General features: G+C 39.8%; 3 protein-coding genes and 2 long non-coding RNA genes across 5 annotated transcripts; 3 read left to right on the top strand and 2 right to left on the bottom strand.

Annotated features, from left to right (window-relative positions):
• The first annotated feature begins 1,618 nt into the window (after window positions 1-1,618).
• On the top strand, window positions 1,619-2,911 carry LOC129778164 (SUMO-activating enzyme subunit 1). The gene is made up of 2 exons (XM_055784897.1): window positions 1,619-1,835; window positions 1,920-2,911. Exons 1-2 carry the CDS (start codon window positions 1,744-1,746, stop codon window positions 2,836-2,838), a joined length of 1,011 nt encoding a protein of 336 aa, XP_055640872.1. The 5' UTR covers window positions 1,619-1,743; the 3' UTR covers window positions 2,839-2,911.
• Window positions 2,912-7,747: 4,836 nt separating this feature from the next.
• Window positions 7,748-8,581, bottom strand: LOC129774218 (uncharacterized). The gene has a single exon (XM_055777928.1). It carries the CDS (start codon window positions 8,579-8,581, stop codon window positions 7,748-7,750), a length of 834 nt encoding a protein of 277 aa, XP_055633903.1.
• Window positions 8,582-13,311: 4,730 nt separating this feature from the next.
• LOC129775657 (GPI mannosyltransferase 3) lies at window positions 13,312-16,093 on the top strand. The gene is made up of 3 exons (XM_055780643.1): window positions 13,312-13,836; window positions 14,233-15,087; window positions 15,143-16,093. The coding sequence occupies exons 1-3, from the start codon at window positions 13,712-13,714 to the stop codon at window positions 15,720-15,722; spliced, it is 1,560 nt and encodes a 519-aa protein (XP_055636618.1). The 5' UTR covers window positions 13,312-13,711; the 3' UTR covers window positions 15,723-16,093.
• On the bottom strand, window positions 16,018-17,802 carry LOC129775658 (uncharacterized). Its single transcript, XR_008742993.1, has 3 exons — window positions 17,600-17,802; window positions 16,892-17,127; window positions 16,018-16,800 (listed from the first exon to the last, which is right to left on the bottom strand). It is a non-coding gene; the product is annotated as an uncharacterized LOC129775658 (long non-coding RNA).
• Window positions 17,803-18,745: 943 nt separating this feature from the next.
• On the top strand, window positions 18,746-20,014 carry LOC129778403 (uncharacterized). The gene is made up of 2 exons (XR_008743429.1): window positions 18,746-19,372; window positions 19,434-20,014. It is a non-coding gene; the product is annotated as an uncharacterized LOC129778403 (long non-coding RNA).
• The last annotated feature ends 4,717 nt before the right edge of the window (window positions 20,015-24,731 follow it).

A 24,731-nucleotide genomic window follows, 5' to 3' on the forward strand; every position in this document is an offset into this window, starting at 1 on the left:
TTTGCCTTGAGTTCGCCGAGTAATTTGATAGGTTTGGCAATGACAGCTAAATTTGTAGCACATCTTGACTCGCGGATCATATCCCCTTGCCCGGGGCTTGGTGGTCGCAAATTGCATTTGCGACCCGGACATGTTTGACGCTGTCAAATCCTATGTGCTAGTATACGGATGCCCTCAGGCTGGTTTAGTGTGTCATGAGCCGCATGAGCCTACCTACTGATATCAAATTTTAGATTTGCAATCCACGAGAATTATTAGGTGAAGCAGATGACAGAGTTTGCTAGCGTAGTGTGCGTGATAGTATGCGCTTCCATAGCTACTTTTTCATTGTGACGTCAAGAATTGTGTTTACATTCAATTGCCTTCCACATCCATGTGGAAACGCTTTTTGGGCATGTTCTTTATCAATTAAAACCAGATCTTTTCTTGGAGTTCCCACTGAATATGCATATAATGTGAAAGTGTGAAGTGGATATTTGTGAAATAATGTAGGAAAAGATGAAAAAAGTGATATTTTTGTGTGTCATGTTCACTCTCTCATCTTCATAGAAACGAACAAATTTTCGTTATTTTCGCGATGATATGATGATACTTTGAAATGTCCCAGTACCGGTGAATGTGATTTGTGAAAAATAGTTTAAAATTAAGCAACATACCATTGAAAATTCTGCTATTTCCGAGGACTAAGAATACGACTGCTCTCTGGATGTTTTTGCTCCTTAAATGATAGAAGTAAGTCACAATACAATTATCATCTTTTAAAAAACAATCACTTACAACATTTCATGACCATTTTGGCTAATGACATCATCAAATTGTGAGTTATTTAAGTATTGTTTCGTCTCTTCCATATACATTCCATAATGAACGCAAATAATGACAACACCATATTTTGTTTACCAATGCAAATATACTCTGCCTATTGCTCCACCTCAATGTCCTGGAAAAAAGGTAACGAAGATGGTCGAATTTCGAGCGACATAGCATGCGCTGCCATAACTATTTCGCAAATAGTGACGTCAGTCGTTGTGTTTATCTTTGATTACCCACTGCATCCATGTGAAAATGCTATTTTCAGGAAGTAATTTATCAATTAAAAACGTACATTTTTGTAAAGCTTCCGCTGAATATGAGGCTAATGTGATAGCGTGGAGTGAATATTTGTGAAATCACGTCGAAAAAGACGGATAAATATGATAATTCCATGCGCCAATTTCAGTCCCCCACGTTCATAGAATCAAACGAAGTTTCATTATTTCACCGTTATGAAGTTGATGTTTCGAAGGCTCTCAGTGTCGGTGTGTATGTTGTGAGATAATAATCGCCAATTAAACAAAATTTCACCGAAAATGTTACTGCTTACGAGAACTAAGCATACGACTGCTCTCTGGACCTTTTTACCACATGAATAATCGAAATATGCCACGATATAATTGTCATCTGTTAAAAAAATAACCAGTTGAATGATTTCATGAGAATTTTGGCTCAAATTATCATGCAACCGTGACAACATTGTTTTGTTTCTTCCATATACATTCCATATTGAATGTAAATAATTACGACACGATATTTGCTTGCCAATACAGATACACTTCGCATACTGCTCCACCTCAATTGGCTCCACCTCATGTGTATATCTTTGATTTGCAATGAAACAGAAGCCGGGTTTCAGTCAACACGTATTGCAAACGACGCTAGAATAATTTTCTTTTTGTACGAAAACACCACAGTAGAGAAATCGTAATGGTCGAAACAAATGGTATTGAACTCACCGAACAGGAGGCTGAATTGTACGACCGACAGATTCGTTTATGGGGACTTGATTCGCAGAAAAGGTAAACTATGTTATTAACCTCAACCATATTGGTTTGGATTAAATACGGGAAAATATTCTTTTTATGTTTCTATTGCAATTTCAGATTGAGATCAGCTCGCATTCTGATAGCTGGTATTAACGGACTAGGAGCTGAAATCGCCAAAAATATAATTTTGTCTGGCGTGAAATCGGTTACTCTGTTGGATGATCAGAACGTTAAAGAAGATGACTTTTGTTCACAATTTTTGGCTCCGAGATCATCGTTGGGGACGAATCGGGCTGAAGCTTCTTTGGGAAGAGCCCAGCAATTGAATCCGATGGTTGAATTGAAAGCTGATAAAGGAGAATTATCGAAAAAATCAAATGATTACTTCAAGAATTTTGACGTGGTCTGCATTATCGCGGCACCGACACTCGAATTGCTACGTATTGATGAAGCATGCAGAGAAGCCGGAGTAAAGTTCTTTGCCGCTGATTTATGGGGAATGTTTGGCTACAGTTTTGCTGATTTGCAAGAACACAATTTTGCCGAAGATGTTGTAAAGCACAAGATTGTTTCGAAACCAAATGAAAAAACAAAAACTGAACTGGTAACATCGACTGTTAAACGTATTCTGAAGTATCCAGCTTTTCAAGCGTTGTTGGATTTCGATTATAAGGCCCAGTCATATGCTCGCAAGCTGAAGCGCTCTGGGCCGGCACTTCCATTACTACGAGTGCTGCAGAAATTTCGTGATGATGAAAATCGCGATCCACTATATTCCGATCGTGATGCAGACCTTCTAAAACTGATGAAGATACGCGATGAAATTGCAGCTGAACTGATTCCTAATTCGGCTCTCACGCACTTGTTCGCACAAATTTCGCCAGCGGCTGCAATCGTTGGAGGTGCTGTCGCACATGAAATCATAAAAACCGTCTCCCAGAAAGAAGCACCCCATCACAACGTGTTCCTGTTCGATCCCGAAAGTTGCTGCGGATTTATCGAATCAATTGGTACGGATGCCCTAAAAAATAATTGAAAGAAATTAATTTAAGACTATCGATATAACAATCGGGATGTAATCATCAAATAAAGCGTAATCTACCTTCTAATTGATCGTTAAGCTATTATGATTGCATTTAGGCTCTTCGTGTTCTGAACTTTTGTTACTCGAAACCTGAACATCTCCCAATAATCATTTGAGGACTCTTAGAGTTAGTTTACCCGTTTTTCCGGCCAAAATGCATCCGCAAAGCCGAAGTAATTATATTCTCCTAATAGCTTTGACTGACAATGACTCTTGAGTTAGAGGCGAATGAACTGCAAAGTTTAAAGTCTCTTAAAAACAAAGAATCAATCAATCAACTGTTGAGATACGAGACTGGATAGCGCAAAGCACAACTGTCTATTTTACGTGCTGTACGCGATCTCAGAAATTCTACATTGAGGAAACCAATGGCCACAATGTCTGCGATATATGACAGTAGACCACTGAACTAAAGAGTTTCTCAAGAATGGGCATAGCCGTTTTTTCGTATAGAAGATATAGAAATTCGTGAGTCGCATAAACGTATTATTTTAATCAATGTATTGCTGCGAAAATACGTACTACATGCTGTGGGAAACCGTTGAACAGTAAATCATATTAGATCCAAGACGGGTCTATGGTACTAGGTGAGGCCGTTTCGTCACTAAGTTGGTTAGGGGAGCGGTATATGAAAACAGCACGGAAGAAAGTAGAAGGGGAATTATTTGCTTGTAGCGTGAAAGAGACAGACTGATCACGAGCGAGCTTCGGCAATAGCGTATTGTGTTTTGTTTACAAACAAAATACAGTAGACTTCCAAGATGGCTGAAGAGTGGTTTTAGCAAGTTGGCCCACCTTAGTATATACTTCTAGGCGCCTTGATTAGATCATAAGGATAAATTGGGCCTGATCACGAACGTCATTTCACGGTGAAAACGATGTGAAGTGCATACAAATTGCATACAATTTAGTTCGTTTTCACCGTGAAGTGACGTTCTTGATCAGGCCCATTAAATCATATGCAGTGTCGACGTCTGGTGGGGATTTCGAAATTATCTCTACCATCTGATAGATGGCAGCAGGCCCGAAAGCAGTTTGCATCTGCAACCAGGGCCCGAAATCTTCGAAGGTGAAAAATTCAGGGGTATGACTAAAACGTCAAATCTCTCGTATTGCCAGTGTACCCAATATTGCTGCGGTTTACTGACATTTTGGTTCTATCATTTACTATTGTTTACAACTCGGTCAGGTTATATAGTCGAATAGTGGCTATCTTTAAATTCCATGTTAAATTTAAACACCTCCATGTAAACCGAAATATGAAAATCGCTCATGCAGTTAAAAATAAAGCATACTATCTCCGTGATTTCAATGATTTCAATCCTCGTAAATGATATGTTAGTAAACAAATGACGCCATATTGATTTTGATTTTGGGTAGCCTATATTCAATTGATGTCCAACCCCTGGAAAAATTAGGACCGACTCTACTCTCAGCAGCTTCGCTTCGACCAAGATGTATAGAAGTATTACTACTAGGTGGGGCAATCTGCTAAAACCGCTCTGCAGCCATCTTGAAAGCCTACTGTGTTCTGTTTATAAACAAAACACAATACATTGATCATAAACAAGTAGCATCTCTTCGATGGAAGCAAGCACGATCTCGTTGATTTTTATGTTGTTCTGTCGAGTTTATTCGCGCGGAGAAAGCAAACATGGACGGTCAGAGAAGCAGATTTTGTAGGAAGTCGAAATATAATTGTGATTGAAGTGAGATAATGGCAATTCGTTATTGTTTCTAATGTTTACTTTTGTTTGCTCCCCAGTCATTTTCACATTCTTCGTTTGTATCCGGGTACATGAAGAGTGTAGATTTTATTTTGTGATAGAACTTATAAGAATATATATATATATATATATATATATATATATATATATATATATATATATATATTTGTTTAATGTCAAACGTCTTCGACCTAATAGTTGTACAGACTGCTTATAGGGACTTAATTCTATTCTTATAGATTAACCTACTAATATTAAAATCGAACAGTTCAGATACCTCGTTAAAGACGCGGCAGCAAGCGTCTAATGGATTATTTTGCCCATATATGGTACGGTGATTAGGCATCGCCAGGACTCGATGGTGGCGTAGCTGTCGGGATGGTGCGTGTAGGCTAACGTTTCGAAGTAGATAGCTGCAATTTTGTCTGTCAATACATCGAAAATAAAAATTCTCTGTAGCATCAATCGTCGGCTTTCCAGGGTTTGCATTCCAATAAGTGCACAGCGCTGTTCATAGGGTGGTAGGTTGGTTGGATCATTCCAGGGCAGGCCACGTAGAGCATACCTTACGAAGCGTTTCTGAACACGTTCGATGCGCTGGATATGTACAGCGTGATATGGGGCCCATACTTGTACTGCGTATTCCAAGACGCTGCGAACAAAAGCACAGTACAACGACTTCAGAGCGTAGACGTCATCGAAATGAGCTGTGTTGCGTCTCAAAAATCCAACCATCGCATTTGCTCTTGAAATTGTGACCGAGACGTGCTCATGGAAACGCAGCTTGCTGTCAAGAAAAACTCCCAGATCTTTGATTCTATTGACTCTCTGCAGTGGCGAGAGATTCAACATGTGGCCGTGTACAATAGGGGAGCGAGAGCGCGTAAATGTGATGGCCTTGCATTTTTCAGCGTTTACATGCATTCCATTTTCCTGGCACCAAACCGTTAATCGCTCAATGTCAGCTTGCAGTATGCAGCAGTCTAAATTTGAATGTATTACTCGGTCAATTTTCAAATCATCCGCATATAAAATTTTCTCCGAACATAACCTTTCGCACAGATCGTTAACGAATAATACAAAAATCAGAAGACCAAGAATGCTTCCTTGTGGCACACCAGATGGAATCGTAAATTCGTTGGATCTAGTACCGTGGACCTTGACAAAAGCTTTGCGGGATGATAAGTATGAGGTTAGCAGGTTTATGATCCAGGATGGTAAACCAAGTCGATCCATTTTCAGAATAGCAAGGTCGTGGGGTACTTTGTCAAAAGCTTTGGAGAAATCGACGTAAACAGCATCAACTTGTTGCCGCTTCTCGATTTTGTTGATTAGCATGTGAGTGTATGCCATAAGGTTCGTGGTGGTTGCGCGTTTTTTAACGAAGCCGTGTTGGAACTCTGAAATCACAGGCTGTACAATCGGACATAGTGCACCATGAACTAGACTCTCGAGCACTTTCGCTAGGCAGTTTAAAATCGATATCGGGCGATAGTTTTCGACATCGTGAAAGCTGCCTTTCTTGTGGACTGGAGTTATCGATGCAAGCTTCCAAGTCTCGGGAAAAATACCCTCGCGCAGAGATTGGTTGTAAACCATAGAAACTGGTCTGGCGAGCATCGCTGCACAGTTCTTGATGAAGACCGGGGGAATAAGATCCGGACCGGGTCCTTTTGTTGCATCTACTGAACTGAGTGCTTTATACACCACATCTTCATCAAACGCAAGTACTGGGAAACGGAGATTGTAAGATGGCAGACTGTCAATATACTGGCGGGTTGGTTGAGATGAATTGCTTTCATACATGTTTTGGAAAAATTCGGCAAAGAGATTGGCAGAAGAAAGTGGTGAGTCGGAGTTGCTGGATTGATGAACGATTTTGTCCGGTATCCGCGTCAAGTTCTTCCGGTTCCGTACGAAACTCCAGAAAGAAGTTGGATTTTGTTTGAATGTGCTTTGAAGAGCATTTATGTACTTGCGGAAGCGTTCAAGCTGCAAGTTCTTGTATTTTTCTTCGGCCTCGTGTAGTTCTCTTCTGCGTATTGGAGTTTTGTCGTGAAGAAATCGTTTTCTCGCTTTTCGCAGCCTATTGCGGAGATTTCGAAGCTGTGGAGTCCCCCAGGGTTGATTAAAATTCCTAGAAGGCTGGGCCTTCAACGGAACTGTTTCTCTAATAATTTCGTTCAATTGTTCATAGAATGTAGATACGGCATTGTCAACTGATGTATGGTCAAGTATGCGGTCCCAATCCAGAGAAGCAATTTTGTTATTTACAGTATAATAGTCACAGCGAGAAAAATCAAGCTCAGAGCGAGAAGAAGAGTCATCTTCCATTCGGGAACAAAAGTTAACAATTAAAGCCAGCGGCTTATGGTGATCGTCCACTTTGAGGAGCGCCGATGGGTAGTCGACAAGACTTACACGGTCAGGGTTGTTAACAAATGTCAAGTCAAGAAGCTTACCGTTGGCGTTCAGTAGGTCGTTAATTTGATATAACCCAGACGACAGTGTTGGTTCTACTAATGCTAGTTCCTGCTCCGTAGATGCGTTAAGAGGTAAAAATGAATTGAAATCATCGTCGAAGGTCCACACTAGATTCGGGAGATTATAGTCACCGAGGATTACGATCACATCATCAGGGTTGGCCATTTGTTGAATTTGATGGATGGATTCAACGTGACGGGCGTAGGTATCCACATGACTGTTCGGGCGGATGTAGATGCTACAGATGAACAATGAGAACCGGGGTAGAATGATGCGCACGGCTGTTTGCTCCAAACTCTCACAGTCTACTAGATGCACCGAACTACAGTTAAGCTCAAATTTCACTGCAATCAAGACACCACCGCCACGGGACAAGTGACTGCTGAGTGAATTACGATCACAGCGATACACTACGTAGTTACTTGATAATTCAGCACTTGATATTCCAGAATGAAGCCACGTTTCTGTAAGTACCACTGCATCAAAGTCACAGGCGAGAAGTGATAGAAGCATGTCATTGGTCTTAGTCCTTAATCCGCGAACATTCTGATAGTAGACAGTCAGCTGTGTATTATTTGCGTTAGATGAAGGTATTGGATGACAAAGTTGTTCAAGATCAGGCGTTGAAGAACTTGGTTGGGGGATGTGGTTTACTGACTCCCTCCCTGGATGGGGAGTTGCTGTGATTGGTTCGTTGCTGATGTTCCCGTGTCGATGACTTGCGGGGGCTTCCAAAAATGTTGTACATTTGTACCATACTCTAGGAATTCCCTGAACTCGATTTCTCTGGGCCACGTAGAAGGGTCCATAGCTTTGGCCTTCAGATCTTGACTGACGCCTATCTTGAAAGAGACGAAGGTCAAAGTTGACAATGGCCGACCCTTTGGAACTAGCGGCTTAGCAATAACATCATCCGTCGATAAGCGCTCCTTAACTAGTGGTTGGACATCTGCTTCCTTGACATCTGGAGATATTTTGGAGAGATACACCCAAAATTTGTCATCAGCTCTCGATCCTGATCTCAAAAGCGTATTGTTTACGGACTGACCGGTACCGTGGAAGATTTTCGTTGGTTGTTCTTGTGACGGCAATATGTCCTCATCACGACCTCTTTTCGGCGTTGATCGATTACCAAAATTAAAGTTGAAATGACGAGGTAAAGGCGACGAGACAGCAGGGGTCAGCTTATTGAAGCCACCTTGGATCTCTTGCTTGAGTTCTGCAATCAAACTCTCCTTGATATCCGTCTTCAGATCATCAACAAGTTTCTGGTACACGTCTTTTACCTCCTTAGCAGCAGCATTGATCGATACCATGGCGTTTCTAGAACGAGCGTTCGCCATGACGTCACGACATCCTTTGCACATCCAGAAAAATCCGGGCTGATTATCAACTTCCTTGTAAAGCGCCTCCGATATTTTTGCACAATTAAAATGGAAATTCGCTTTACAGAAACCTTTGCAGACAACCTCTTGGTTGGTCATGGCTAACGCGCAACTGTGACAAATTTCCATTATGTTAGATCAACCAACGTTGAGATCGCAGTACTATTATTGAAGAACAAACAGCAGAAACAGAACTGGAAGCACTGCTGCAGGGACCAATGTGCTTTTTCCGCTTCGCTTACTTCTCAGAATCACAACTAGAGCGCGTTTCGTTCCGTTTCCCAGTGTTCCCTGTTTACACATACACAGGTTGACGACAATTTGTTTACTTTTTGATTGTGAAATCGATGGCCAAATTGTGTGATGAAGCTGGGCAGCAATATGAAGGGATTGTTGTATGACGGGTGGATGTTCGGATTTCGGCGCAGAATGAGAAGACCAGCGGAACCAACTTTTGTTTATTGGCTCCGGTTTGCAGCATACATACACAAAAACTAATGTTTATGCAATCGACAGCGGATGAAATGAGCTTGATGGAAAATCTCGGTGTTTATGCACAGCAATAGAGTGGCAAACAGCGCACAGGTGGAGAGCGGCGAGGCGGGAGGTGTAATAGTGGCGGTGACGGGCAAATGGCGGTGGCTTATTTATCTCGGACCACTCTCAAGCCAGCTCGGAATTTGTTAAATTCACTTATCCTACCTGGCAGATTGGTTGCGATATATATAGATATAGATATATATAGTTATGTACGGAAACCAGCCCAGCAGCACAACAATCCACACTACACATCAAGGTCAGAGAATCATCGAGCCGCGCAGTCATTATGTAAACATTTCCAACGAACCGTACGATGCCAAAACAAATTCCAGCGCTATTGCGGAGAACCAGATGCAACACGACACATCATGAACGGGAACCAACCAAGATTGAATTATGCTGACTTAGAAATTGATAGTTATAAAAGGCTTGGTTTGAGGAAAGAGTGGCAAGTAAATACACTTGTCAAATAGCAGATGCAATTGCAACGCTGACAATATTATTTATAGCGATCTGAAGTCGAATGATGGCAACGTGAAATTGGAGGATGGAATCGATCGAGGCCACGTACGCAAAACCTTCTGAAGTTAAATATTCATCGCACTGATTCGCTGCATTGGATATATCAACGAACAAATGGTGATGGTTGAGGAAGAATACCGGGAAGGATGAGCTTAGCTCTGGAACATCCCGATGAGGACTTATGTACTTATCGCATCGGGTCATACTATACGGCTATTTAAAGACGACAATCTGAGCTACAAGTGTCTTTTTGACAGTGTTGTGATTGTCCTTTTCAGTCTCAAGTTATAGCGCGTCAAAGATGGAATCCACTAAGCAAGAAATTCGCCATATTTTACATTTTTACTACCTGTGAGGTAAAACTGCAACGAAGGCGGCCGAAAAAATTCGTGTAGTTTATGGACACGATACTGTAACGATTCGCACAGCACAGCGTTGGTTTGGTCGATTTCGTTCTGGTGTAGTGGCTGTCGAAGATACACCCCGTACTGGTAGGCCAATCGTCGTGGAAACTGATAAAATCGTTGAAATCATCCAAGTAGACCGGCATGTGAGCACTCGCTCGATTGGCCAGGAACAGGGTATAGACCAAAAAACCGTTTGGAACCATTTGCAGAAGATTGGATTCCAAAAAAAGCTGGATTTATGGGTGCTACACGAGTTGACGCAAAAAAAAAAACTTTTAGACCGAATCAACGCCTGCGATGCACTGCTGAAACGGAACGAACTCGACCCCTTTTTGGAGGAAGATGGTGACTGGTGTTGAAAAGTGGATCACGTAATACTTATGACAGACATACAGCTGTACTTGCGTTGTACTTCGAAAATTGTATGTCTGTCACCATGTACAGCGCTAGAACCATGCAAGCAACTCGGTACAATCGCTGTACCTGTACCGACCTATTTTTCCGCTGTACATGGCTACAGTTGTACTGTGCGCAGCGCCATAGACGGTTAGTGGTGGGTAGCATGAACAAAACGAATCAAAACATTTGGTATACATTCTTTTCAATGACTTTCTCTTGAGTTGATAACTCAGATTGGAAACATATTTGTTGTGTTCGATAGTTTAGACGCTAAATAAAAACCTTTTTCATTGAAATATTGGTGAAAATACAATGCAATAAATTCAAACTTCTGATTGTCAGTCTGACATGCGGTACAATGTACAACCAAAGTATGTGTGTCACGCTATCGTGGTACCTGTACAACGCTGTACACGTACAGCGCTAGTACAGTTGTATGTCTGTCCATGGTACAAGACAACCTAAAGTGAAAAAAAGTCGTGGTCAAAGCGCGATGAGCCGGCCCAAACCATCGCCAAGTCCAGATTAACGGCCAGGAAGGATTTGCTGTGTTTGGTGGGATTTCAAGGGAATCATCCACTATGAGCTAATGAAGTTGCCTTCTAAATGGCAACAAGTTTGCGAACAAAACGGCGCATATTTGACTTAAATTGGATAATTTTAAGTATGTTAAATAAAGTGTAAAATTTCGATCAGAAATACGACATTTCTTTTTCCCCAACCCTATGTAAGCCACTCGCATCGATTCAAGCAACAACGACATTCGGCCTGATTCTGCGTGGCGTGTGAGGTGAGATGACAATTGTCACTTATGTCACGCGATTCCACCAGGTGTATGCCGTGAGAAATCTCACTTGAATGAACTCTCACCGCATTCCCGCTCTCAAATACACGTGACGATTGTCACATGAACTGGGATTTCTAGGTGACAATCGTCGACATGTCTTGAGGTGTCGACAGCGCATAAAAACAAATGAAAAATGGAAGAGGAATAATAATTGTCTTTTTGGGTCGTATAGAATCGATAGTAATGGTATTGTATGTATCAATCATTCAATTTATCTTCAATTTTCACAGTGCGAGTGACAATCGTCGACATGTCTTGAGGTGTCGACAGCGCATAAAAACAAATGAAAAATGGAAGAGGAATAATAATTGTCTTCTTGGGTCGTATAGAATCGATAGTAATGGTATTGTATGTATCAATCATTCAATTTATCTTCAATTTTCACAGTGCGAGTGACGAATTGCAAGTAGTTTGAATTTTTTGTGAAAGCGGTAGTGAATCTGTTATACCCCAATCGGACGAATAAGCACACCGGAATTATTTCCATTTCATGAAATCTATTCATTTTCTCTAAAATATATCTATCACATGGATCTTGTGTTTCAACTATCTAGCCGCGATTCATCGTCACCGAACTGCATTTCGTGGTATACGCCGGAGCCGGAGCCAGAGCAACAATTTAACACTGAGAGCGCAGAGAGCAGCAACAACTACGACCAAAACAAACACAAATGTTGAACTTCACAGGATACAATCAACCGTTTCACTAAATCTAAATCAAATACCTGCAAATTCGGCAGAATGTCCTGATACACAACGAAATTTTTATGCTAACAACAAGCCAAGTTAAATCAGATCTATAGATACGGTACTGACTGTAGCAAAACAAATATCTGACCTCTATGAGCGAAACAAATTAAATTCTGGGATGCCAGATGTTTTTTCTCAAGTATATGCGATAAAAATCTGAAATATTTGTAAATATGTGCTAATGTCTGACATACTGGCCAGCTTCGTTTATCATATGGAATCAATAATGTTTTGTCACTATTTTAAACAGCCTGCATCAGAAAAAAAAGTTGCGACAAAAGTTAAATGTCTGCAAATTCGTGAACATATGTGCGAATGTGGCATCTCTGATCAGATTTGGCAACCAGCAGAATGAACGCCTTGCCAATTGCTGTTCATCCTCTCACATACCTAAAATGAACCTCACACGGCATCCGATACGACTGGAGGAATAAAGTGAGGAGAGTTGCGTGATGGTGATGTGACAATTGTCATCTCACCTCACACGCCGCGTAGAATCAGGTCGATTGTATATCATAATCATAAATTATAATGAGCTGCTGTTTAGATAGAAGAATGAAAATATACTTTCTCAAAAATTTACACGTACATATTTAATAAAATTTCTGTTTTTACAAGAACTCAATCGTCTAACGCGTTTCCGTACTGCTACGTACACTTTCGGTCACCAAAAATAGCTTAAACAATTTTATGAATGCTGTATGTTGTGATTCGACTAACCGCGGGATCGTAATAATTCAATTAATGAGGTTATTACTACAACAAAATTTAAAGGACTTCTAGAGCATACGACTACAAGCGCATTTGATGAGTGAAAAACATGTATTTGCCTCCACGTGTTACCAGCCCCCCCACAATGTTTGTAGAGCATGTTTTTTTTCAATTTCTCATCCATTTACATCATAGTATAGCCCACGCGCTAATGGGTCACATACGGTAATTTGAAGCAGCGTGGTATCGGCTCTCTTCCAGAAATTGGAAATATCTAAACATTACTTCCAGTCGTCGGGTAGAATGGCTTCTGTCTCCCGACTTTCGCATGTTCTTCAACATAAAAAACAAAAGAATTGGGAGCATTCTGTTTTATTCGTTTCGCAATGCCCTGGAATTTCAACGGTTCTGACAGTTTGTACACATCTCTCTCCCTCCCGCATTTTTGTACACATTCCCCTCTTACAAGCTTCGCTACTTACCACTCCCCTCGACAACTTACTGACGATACGGACTCACCTTAGTATACTTTTTATTCACCTTGGAATATAATAGGGAAATGGTAATATTGTTACACTGAGCAACCCCTCGTTCTGCTCCAATGGCGGTTAGCGCGAAGGGTTACGTCATTCATAAAATGAAAACAAAACGTCATCAGTAGCCGCATGTATCTTGTCGTGTGTTTTTATGTTGGATTTGTGTGGGGTGGGATGAGAGAATATTATTGAAAGGTTTATTTTCGTTCCGAAGCAATCATCTGAGTGTGTGAGTGGTTGTGTGTGTGTATGTATTTCTCTGAGGGAGGCTCAGCTTCCGCGAGGTGCTTCTAGTTTTCTGACCATTTTCCCATTATTTTCAAAAGTTTTATTTGGAAGATAGCATCAATTATGTTCTATCAATGGTTACATTGATTGTATGCATGGTTGGTATATGAAAAACAACCGAAAAAGTGCTAAATTCGAACGCTAATTCCAATAGTGCAAGGCATCACGCTACTTGCTTGCGGTAAAATTTGGAATTCATCCAAACCCCGGTCAACAGGCGTATGGTGAAATGATAAACAAAATATTGCTATTCTTCGTCGGTTTGCGGTTGGCGTCGGTTTTCATCGTTGGTACCTGGTACGTTCCGGATGAATATTGGCAAAGCCTGGAAGTGGCTCATCGGCTTGCTTTTGGGTGAGTATTTGGAAATTCATAAAATTTTCTAGGGGGGGTGGTTGAGTGAGGTAGATTTTAAATTTAGGGTTATCCGCGGTATACAAAGTACCGAAATGCTTGCGAATGAATATCTGAGTGTGGTTTGTGTCCGTGCTTGCATTTATGGTAGGGGTCACCCAATATAAAAATAAATGGTTGAGGTGAAAAGAACGCGGTCTGCGGAGACCACGGTCACCAATCAATGACGCAGAAAGCAGCCTTTGTGACCGAGTAGTCTTATTACTTGTTTTTGGTCATTGCAAGAAATCAAGAATAATTTAGTGTATATTATCGTTGCTTTGCCTTTCATATTTAAATCTTACTCCTCATATGTTTTGGACTAGAGATGTTTAATGTTTTTTTATCGTTCCACAGATATGGACATCTCACCTGGGAATGGACGCACGGAATTCGAAGCTACATTTATCCAGCCCTTATCGCCGGAATATACAAAATTCTTGCCTTGGCCAAACTAGATTCCGTTGAATTGATAATATTATTGCCACGTGTGATGCAAGCACTTTTATCGGCATATTCTGATTACCGATTCTATATGTGGTCCAATAAGAGCAAATGGTCCGCATTTGTACTGGCTACATCGTGGTTCTGGTTTTACACTGGCTCCCGCACCCTCGCTAACACATTAGAGGCCTCTTTGACAATCATTGCGCTTAGCTATTTTCCATGGTCTACCTTGGAAGACACAACGTTTTTATGGCCAGTAGCGTTGTCTGTCTTCATGAGACCAACATCGGCAATTCCTTGGGTACCTTTATGTTTGTATCACGTGAAAAAATCTTCGCACCCAGTTTGGGAACTGCTTTTGAAACGATATCTCCTGATTGGACTAATTGTTGGAGTTATTACAGTTGCTATTGACAGTTTTTTCTACGGTTCTCTGCTTTTCTCATCCTTTGAATTCGCTCGTTTCAATGTACTCAGAGGAATCGGCAGTTTCTATGGAGAACATCCCTGGTATTGGTACGCGAATGTTGGACTTCCGACAGTGCTTGGAATTGGAACAATACCGTTCCTGTTTGCAACAGTAGAAACTATTCGCCATAGAGAGACCTACAAGGAGCGCTTGATTCTGTTGATCACCATCGGTTTCACTCTGGTTATATATTCTTTATTCCCACACAAGGAATTCAGATTTTTGCTCCAGATCTTACCGATATGCCTGTACATGTCAGCTGACTATTTATCACGATGGAGTAGGAAAGCATCCGGGTACATTATATAATTGTTCAAGATATTTCATTCGCTGATTATGACTTTATTCTAGCAAAATTGTTTGGTTTTGCGCATTGGTATTGCTGATCTGTAACGCCATTCCAGCAGGTTACTTAAGCCGGATTCACCAACGAGGTACACTAGATGTGATGACTACACTGCAATCCATTGCGCACAACTATCGGGACGAATTCGATCAACCGGCGAAATTCATCGTGCTTATGCCATGTCATTCAACACCGCATCTGAGTCATATCCATCAGAACGTGACGATGCGCTTCTTACACTGTGAACCGAATTTCCAGAACGCGGAAGAGTATTTAGATGAAGCGGACATGTTTTACAAGGACCCGTCTGGCTGGATTCGTAAGAACCTCCCTGTCTATCCGCGTAGCGCTTTGCCCTCTCATGTCATAGCGTTCGACGTTTTGGAACCACAAATAAGCGATTTTCTCTCGAATTACGAAGCTAAAGTAAAGTTTTTCCACTCCGACTATACTACCGATAGAATCGGAAGCCATGTGATAGTCTACGAGCGAACTAATCCAATCAAAGTGACAATTGCACCTCCAGTTTTAGAGGAGGACGAAGCGGTAGAAAATCAGCCCGCTGATCCAATAGTCGAAGTCTGAATGTAATTCAGAAACAGTTTACCAGAAAATCGTGTGTGTTTGGTTTGTTTCCCTGTTCATGGCGAGTTCATGGCAAGTTTTCATATTTCATCATCTCTTTGGTGTGGGAGATTAATGCTACGGATGGCGCTGCAATATTGAATTTCGGAATGAAATTTTACGATCTTCTAAAACAAAAATTCATATATAAAAATATATTTATAATTTCCATTGTAGTTTCCGTTGATGTAAGCTAAATTTTACTTCATACTTTTTAACTGAATAGAACAATGTTATGGTAAACGAAATGACATAGCCATCCATCTGGATGAAGCCAAACACTTGCTCCCTATCTAAATAATTTTTACTGAATAAAGTGTTCATATTTTCTAGCTGTTGTCTTTTTTTTTGTACAAGTATGTTCACCCGATTCTCGTTTTGCACGAAGAATGAGCACCGGGCAGAACGAGGATGTCTGTACATAGGGTAGATAGGGGCAATATGGTCCCCCTGAGAACGAAACGTCCTAAATCATGTAGGAACATTCATAAATTATGCTACATGTTGAAACCTTACGATTGGAAACCTTATTGGTCGATGTATATTGTATGAATATGCTTTAAAAAAGATTTATGTGGAAAATTTATATCGTTATGATCGTAAGCACTACAGGGCAAAATGGGCCACCGTGCGGGGCAATTTGACCATGTTAGTTGATTCAATCTTTTAAGCATGTTTTCGCTAGGAAATAACGTAACAAGCTCATAAAAGGAAAGCTAAATCTATGTTGTTGCTATCACGTATATTTCATTGGGTTTCATTCAGTTTGCATGTACAAAAAATAACAATGTGATCAAAGTGATTGGAATGCAATTTTCAAAGCAGGAACAGAGAATATCTGTGCAGTTAGTGGCATCGATAACATTGGTTCCATCCATCGTCGTCCGCAGAGGAGCTGAATTGTGTAGCAACACAGGTTGTCCTGTGGAAGATTTTATAATCGTTATTCCGTGCTCAGCACTCGACGCTCAGCTGAATTTACAGCGCTCATTTGCTTTTTTCCCCGCATTGCTAGGATTTTTGAATTTTTGGTCTGCACCTGTTGAATGAAGATACTAATGTTTAGTTTCCTTCTCCTATCGATAAAAGATAGTTACTGGAATCTCAAAAGATAGATAAAAGATAGTTACTGGAATCACGTTCTCCAGTAAATCGTTGAATTTCCTGACTGCAACGCAATTGAATCCTTGTGCCCTGGCGGCGGAAGTTGTTTGTGGTGTTCGAAGTGAGAGTTGTGGGTGGCGCTGTCTAAGACCAGCCAACTAATCTATTCCGACTAATGGCTTTTGGCTATTGAAAGGGTGATAAATACCATTCATTTCGGCTAAACCATACGCCAGCTTCCGGACAGAGCTTATTTTGTTGACTGCTTTTTTATATGGTTTTGGTGATAAACAGTCAGTGTGAGATTTTTTTCAATATCTTTATAAAACTATTGAATTTGAATACGGTTTTCACGAAGATACTTAATAAGAGTGTTCGCCGCATAGCGCCGCACCAGCCCATCGAACAGGACTGTGACGGTGTGTAACGCAACCCTATCGGATGATCTGGGAAGTATGGGAGAAAGCGACAGTAGGAGAAAAAAAACGTAAACACAAACAAAACAGAAAAATACAAAAAAAGCATAAACAAAGCGACATTAGAGAAAAAACAAAAAGCTATTTGTATAATTTCTGTTTCGTTTATGTTTACCTTTTTTCCTACTGTCGCTTTCTCCTATACTTCCCAGATCATCCGATAAGGTTGCGTTACACACCGTTACAGACCTGTTAGAGGGTGGTGTGGCGAACACTCTTATTGAGTATCTTCGTGAAAACCGTAAATTTCTGACGCACTTCGTTGACGATGATCTTATCGTTGGCATGGCCGTACTTCCGATGATAAAAATCTAACAGCAGATCCGTAGTTCGATGATTCCTGGGCAAGATGATCGGAAACTTCGTAGCGTAGGCCAACACTGTTGCATCTGCAGCTCTACTGCCTACCCGCAACCTAATACCAGGGACAGACATACAGCTGTACTTGCGTTGTACGTGTACAGCGTTGTACAGGTACCATCGTACCATGACAGACATACTTTGGTTGTACATTGTACCGTATGTCAAACTGACAATCAGATATTTTTCCAATTTCCACCACATATTTCAATGAAAAAGGTTTTTATTTAGTGTCTAAACTATCAAACACAACAAAAAAGTTTCCAATCTGAGTTATTAACTTTAAAGAAAGTCAATGAAAAGAACGTTTATCAAGTGATTTGATTCTGCTTGTTCATGCTACCCACCACTAACCGTCTATGGCGCTGCGCACAGTACAACTGTAGCCATGTACAGCGGTAAAACAGGTCGGTACAGGTACAGCGATTGTACCGAGTTGCTTGCATGGTTCTAGCGCTGTACATGGTGACAGACAAACAATTTTCGAAGTACAACGCAAGTACAGCTGTATGTCTGTCATAAGTATAAAGCGGACCTTACACGGTCAACTTTATTGACAATATGATGACATTTGGGAGCATAATGACAGCTGAACATGGCCGACGACGCAGAAATTCGGATTTTCTGATTTTCGAGCATCAATATCGTGACATTTCATATGGATGCATGATGTTGACGTTTTACCTCACGGACTTCCAGACTGAAGCCGGGTTCAGACGGTGCGAGTAAGCATACGAGTCGGTCTAGTCAGTTACTGCAGTACAGCTACTCACACCGTGTGAACACATCATGCCAGTTAGTGTCATGTGTGATTCGGCGTGCGAGCTACTTCAAATTTTTTTGAATTTACTCGCACTCGCATCCCTCAAAACGTCAAAAACAGAATTTAGCGCTCGAATCAGGGATGCCAAATCTTTACATTGTCTTTACATGTCTCTATTTTTAAGATATTTGAAAATATGCGAAGATTATTATAGACTTGAAAATTATTGAAAAAACAAATAAAACCCTCATAGTTTCTAAGCGGAATCGTTGTTATTAAACGGTTTTATTTAGCTTGCCCTGTAATCTGTTTGTATGTTTGTAACATGTCCCACATTAGTAGAAATTTGACCCCCTTCTTGTTGACCGATTGATCTGAAATTTGGAACACACCTTTATCTCTGTAGTCATTACAAAACTGCGTATTTCATTATCTTGTAAATCCAAGATAGAGGCCGCTACAAAATGGCGGATCCCTTTCTTCCTCAAAACCTCATCAATGTGGGTTTTCCAAAACCCCATCAATATGGGTATCAAATGAAAGGGCTTGACTAGCAGAATACAGTTATTTAAGAAAAATGCAAATCCAAGATGGCTGCCACTACTAAATGGCGGACTACATAGTTTCCCAAAACTTCATTAATATGGGTGTTGGGGGGAAGCAAACTACGCCACTGATGACTTGATCTGAACCTGCGCATCCGGACGGTGCCACTCCATGACGCACCCAGACAATCATTGACAGCTAGCTGTCATCACTGTCATTCTGAAAACTTCTCTCGTACCACACATTCTTTGCTAATCACAAAAAAGGAGTAGAGATAGAACCCAAAATAAAGTTGAATTCCCAAATTGTTAAATAATTGAATCATCCTGTCGTGCTTTGAATTTAAAACGAGGAGATCAAATGTAGGTAAAACCTAATAATGTAAAGTTCTTGTTTAATTATTGTTTCTCTTAATAAATACAGCTTTGAGCTCGCTATACATTGATAAAAACGCGTGCTGAATAGAACCTCCGAAACCCCCGTAACAATGGGTATCAAATGAAAGGGATTGACTAGCAGAACACGGTTATTTATGAAAAATGCAAATCCATCAAAATTCTACCAAATGGCGGACTACATATTATGTCAAAACACCATTAATATGGGTATCAAATGAAAGGGCTTGAATAGTAGATCACAGTAGATCATGAAAAATTAAAATCCAAGATGGCCGCAATCACAAAATAGCAATATACTTTATTAAACGGTTTTATTTAGCTTGAACTGTTCGTATGTATGTATGTATGTCTGTAGGATTGTCCCACAGTAATAGAAATTTGACCAATAGGAACTGACCGGATAGGAACTGCTGTCATTTTAAAACTGCTTATCTTGAAAAATCCAATTTGGCCTCCGCTCAAAATCGCTGATTCCATATCATCTCAAAAAAAAAGGTTGATTGAGATATGTGTATCAAACCAACGAACTTGACTTGGAGAACACACTATGTATTTTCTGCAATCTACTCAATATCGGTATCAAATGAAATTTTTTGACTGATAGAATACAGTACAATGCCTTTATTGTAGAGAAATATTCTAATGAAACAGATAATGTACTAAAAACTAGAAAATAAAATGAGTAAACAAAAACTTTTTAAATTATAAAATCCATTCATTTTCATTATCCACAATTAGTGATTTCATCATATGTCCCACTATTTTATTTTAGTCTTATCAATGCCCTAGACTAATGAAGGAGAGGTGTGATAACTACTAACTGCAACTTGCCTAATTATTTTCTCTAGCTTTTAGTACATTATTATGTTTAATCACAAATAAACCGTTTAACTTAAAAAGTTTTTTTACTCATTTTATTTTGTTTTGCACGCTGGTGGGGCACGTTTTCTTTTTGAGATAGTTTTCTTGGGATTCTAAATATAAAATCATTATCGGGCACAATTTTCATTCGAAATTCACTCACAACTTCCAAAAAAAGTATTGTTCTAAAAAACAGAATACATATTCCATTTAAAAAAGTAGATTTTCATTCATTATTTTAGTTTTTGAGGCGTATTCATTCCTCCTGCAAATCTACTATCATTTTCATTTCACAAATTGGTACACGAAGCTGCTGTCAAGGCGAAATAATTCAAAATTTGAAAAATCTTTTAGACTGCCATTTGTAGCACTACATACTTTCGGAATTATTTTAGCTATGGATGCTTTCGAGATTCTAAAAAAATATCGACAATAATCTGAACGATATTCCAGAAGAAAGGTACAACATTTCTAGTTTCACTTATGTAGGTATAGCATCCCTCATGAGTGTATCTTGCGTTGTATTTGTGGAGCAATTAAATCCAACAGTTTTTTCACTTTTTCAGGTGTTATTCTCAACACTGCTCTGTACTCTCGGGGATCATCATCGTAGAGTTACTTCAATATTGTATTTGTTGCTCCTTTTTTTTGCATCCAATTCCTGGACCGAATCCTTTTTTCTTTCTGCTTTTTCCGGATAGTACCTTCAGTTCAAAGAAATTCAGCACAAAGTATTTTTAAACACGGCCAGTGTGTGTTTAGCGATAAAATTGTGTAATGATAAATTCAACTGAAAATCTAAGACGAAAACTGCCAATAAAGAAGTCGATTTCGGATCAATCATCTGACAAATTCGGATCTGATTGCTGTTTCTGACGATTTGATGGACATTTGAAAAACCGCCTGGCATCTCTGGAAAACCTGTGCCGTAGTATCTAGTTTCTTGCCAGCAGCTCACATTGTGTGAACGGACAAGGCGAGTCAACCATTTGTCAAGCGAGTTCACCGGGTCAGTAGCTGCTCATTGTGAAGGCCCATTTATACGTTGCTAGTAGCTGACTTGACAATGAGCAGCTACTGACCCGGTGGACTCGCTTGACAATTGGTTGACTCGCCTTGTCCGTTCACATAGTGTGAGCTGCTGGCGAGAAACTAGATACTACGGCACGGGTTTACCTGGGATGCCAGGCGATTTTTCAAATGTCCATCAAATAGTCAGAAACAGCAATCAGGTCCGAATTTGTCAAATGATTGGTCCGAAATCGACTTCTTTATTGGTAGTTTTCATCTTAGGTTTTCAGTTGAATGTATCATTACACAATTTTATAGAGATTACAGAGCAGTGTTGAGAATAACACCTGAACAAGTGGAAAAACTGTTGAATTTAATTGCTCCACAAATACAACGCCAAGATACACTCATGAAGGATGCTGTACCTGCAAGAGTGATAATATAAATGACATTAATATGCCTTTCTTCTGGAATATTGTTCAGATTGTTGTCGATATTTTTTAGAATCTCGAAAGCATCCATAGCTAAGATAATTCCGGAAGTATGTGATGCTTTAAATGATAGTCTAGAAGACTTTTTAAAATTTTATTCACACGCGTCAAAAATTAAAATAATGAATGAAAATGTACTTTTTTAAATCGAATATGTATTCTGTTTCTTAGAACCTTACTTTTTTTCGCAAGTTGTGAGTGAATTTTGAATGAAAATTGTGCCTGATAATGATTCTATATTAGACATTCTCCAGAAAACTATCTCAAAAAGAAAGCGTGCCCCGCCAGCGTGCAAAACGGAATAACAATGATTTCGTTAAGAAACTATGAGGGTTTTATTTGTTTTTCCAATAATTTTCAAGTCTATAAATATCTTCGCATATTTTCAAATATCTTAAAAATAGAGACATTTCTTTACATTTGGCATCCCTGATTCGAACGCTAAATTCTGTTTTTGACGTTTTGAAGCATGCGAGTGCGAGTAAATTCAAAAAACTTTGAAGTAGCTCGCACGCCGGATCACACATGACAATAACTGGCATGATGTGTTCACACGGTGTGAGTAGCTGCACTGCAGTAACTGACTAGACCGACTCGTATGCTTGCTCGCACCGTCTGAACCCGGCTTGAAGCCAGCTACTAGCAACGTATAAATGGGCCTTGAGTTGCCAGATATGCAAGCGCACATTTAATTTTTGTTAGTCTTTTTTGCGATTGCAATTAAAATTTATAAACTACTGAAATTGTAGGAATCATAAATGGAAGCTTTTGGTTTGGAAAACCGATACTTTGAATAGCAAAATACGGTACTTTTCACGATACAAATCAAAACTTCAAAGTAAACTGACAATGTGATGGTGAGAGAGTGGATGAAACTTAACAACGTTTTAGGAATTTTTGAACGTTGAACTCGGTCATTCTTTGCGCTAGTGATCGGGTTGTGTGTTTCTTCGAACTCCGCTATAAAATTTGGAGAATGAGAAGATCTGGGAAAATCACAGACGAAAAAACATTATGTGTTAATTCAAGCTACAGTAGAATCCCGATAAGGTCGTGTACACCAGTGGCTAAATAATGTAAAAGCCATGACCACAACAAAAGAGCATGGGACTACCACTCACTAACAAATTCCGGAAAGGCCTATTGATTTACTATGGAACTCGCAGTCACGAATAATCCGCAGGGCGGATCACCCGCTCGCGGATAATCGGGGTTCTACTGTCATAGTCTCATTTATGGAATAAAAACATTTGCTTGCAGATAAAATAACCTGCATATATTTTCGCAAACTAAAATAATCTGGCATCTCTGAAACTGAAAGGAACAGTCTGTATTTGTGAAACGAGTATTATGATGTATTTTTGAGGAGAAAAACCGAATTCTAAAGTGTAAATTATGAATGAAAATTAACTTTTACGAATCAAATTAGTATTCTATGTGAATGCAAATCACTTTTTTCCTGCAAGTGGTGAGAAAATCTCATACAAAAATTATGTCTGAAATTTACGTTATATTATAATAATACATTTTAGTAGGAATATCTGAAAATTCAGGGGAAATAGGTTAAGTTAAGGTTAGGACTACGCGCTTCAACTAATTGAATAATACCAAGTAGATATTTTCATTCAAATTTTACCAACTGAAAATTGCCTTTTAGCCTTCTAATCTGATAGAGAATAGTTTGGATCCCAAACTCAAATGTCGCCACTAGCCATCGCGGATATTTTCGTTGTCTCGGGTTGAGGGCGATATTGACCGTGTAAGGTGGAAAAATATTGATTGAGGTTAGATCAGATGTTGAAAGCCTAGCTGTCACGATATTGAAGACACTTATTGTCAATCCGGTTGATCGTGTAAGGTGCCCATAAGATAAGATCAGACAATAGGGGGTCTTTTCGGACCAAATTTCTGTCAGTCGTTCTGATTTCTGATTGGCTGATTTCGATAAGTTTTGTAAACAAAGCCGATTTTTTCAGTGTTGCCAATAAAAATAAATAGCGTTGGATTTGTATTGAATTTAGAAATGGTGAATTTAATGAATATTACGATATTTAGTTTAAAGGAAATGTGAAGTAATTATATGCAACTTTATGTATGTGTTTTTTCACAATGAAGTGAAGTGAACGGCAAAACACTCATTTGTCAATTTAGCTTCGTTATGTTAGGTTAGATGCACCCGTGGCCGAGTGGTTAGCGTCTCACATTATCATGCCGGGTGTTCGGGTTCGATTCCCGTTCTGGCGGGGGGATTTTTCGACAAAGAAATTTCATTCGACTTGCACTGTGGTCACGCGTATTCAAGAGCTTGCCCCTCGGAATACATTCAAGGCGTGTTATTTGGCTTAAGAAATCTCAACTTAGTATTAGCAAATGACGCTAGTTAGTAAATACGCTGAGACGGCAAAAGTTCCACAGGGAACGTTAACGCCATTCAAGAAGAAGGTCCCTAATGCGATTTCATATTTCGGAATATAGAGAAGAAATGGAAAGTCTCATCATTCACTATGCAGATGGCAGAGTTGTTAGCTCTGGTTCGTAAATATGAAAAAGAGATGGTTGATACCATCCAGGTTGTGTTTTGCTGACTACCAATTGTTACACTGCTGACATGTTCTTCCCTGTTGACTTATTTTGATGATGTAAAGAGCTAAGAATTTTGTTTTGTTATTTCGAGGAAAGTTTTCGCTTCATCGGTGTACTCATAGTCGAATTCAATATTCTTGTCATCCACATTATCGCTAAAATTAGATGAAGCTGAAATTCGATATGATGTCGATGCTGCTTCACTGTCCATCAATTTCTGGGCTGAACATTCTTCTCGCCGCTTTGATAGCAAGTCCATCAATCCAACAAGATGTTCTTGTGTATCGGCTGTATGCGAAGCATTCGGTACTACGATCATGTATTGGGAAAGAGTCACGATTTTCAAGTTGTTTCTGAATTATAATGGAGTTGAGCGC

Source organism: Toxorhynchites rutilus, chromosome 3 (genome assembly GCF_029784135.1).
Source record: "Toxorhynchites rutilus septentrionalis strain SRP chromosome 3, ASM2978413v1, whole genome shotgun sequence".
Classification (NCBI taxonomy): domain Eukaryota; kingdom Metazoa; phylum Arthropoda; class Insecta; order Diptera; family Culicidae; genus Toxorhynchites; species Toxorhynchites rutilus.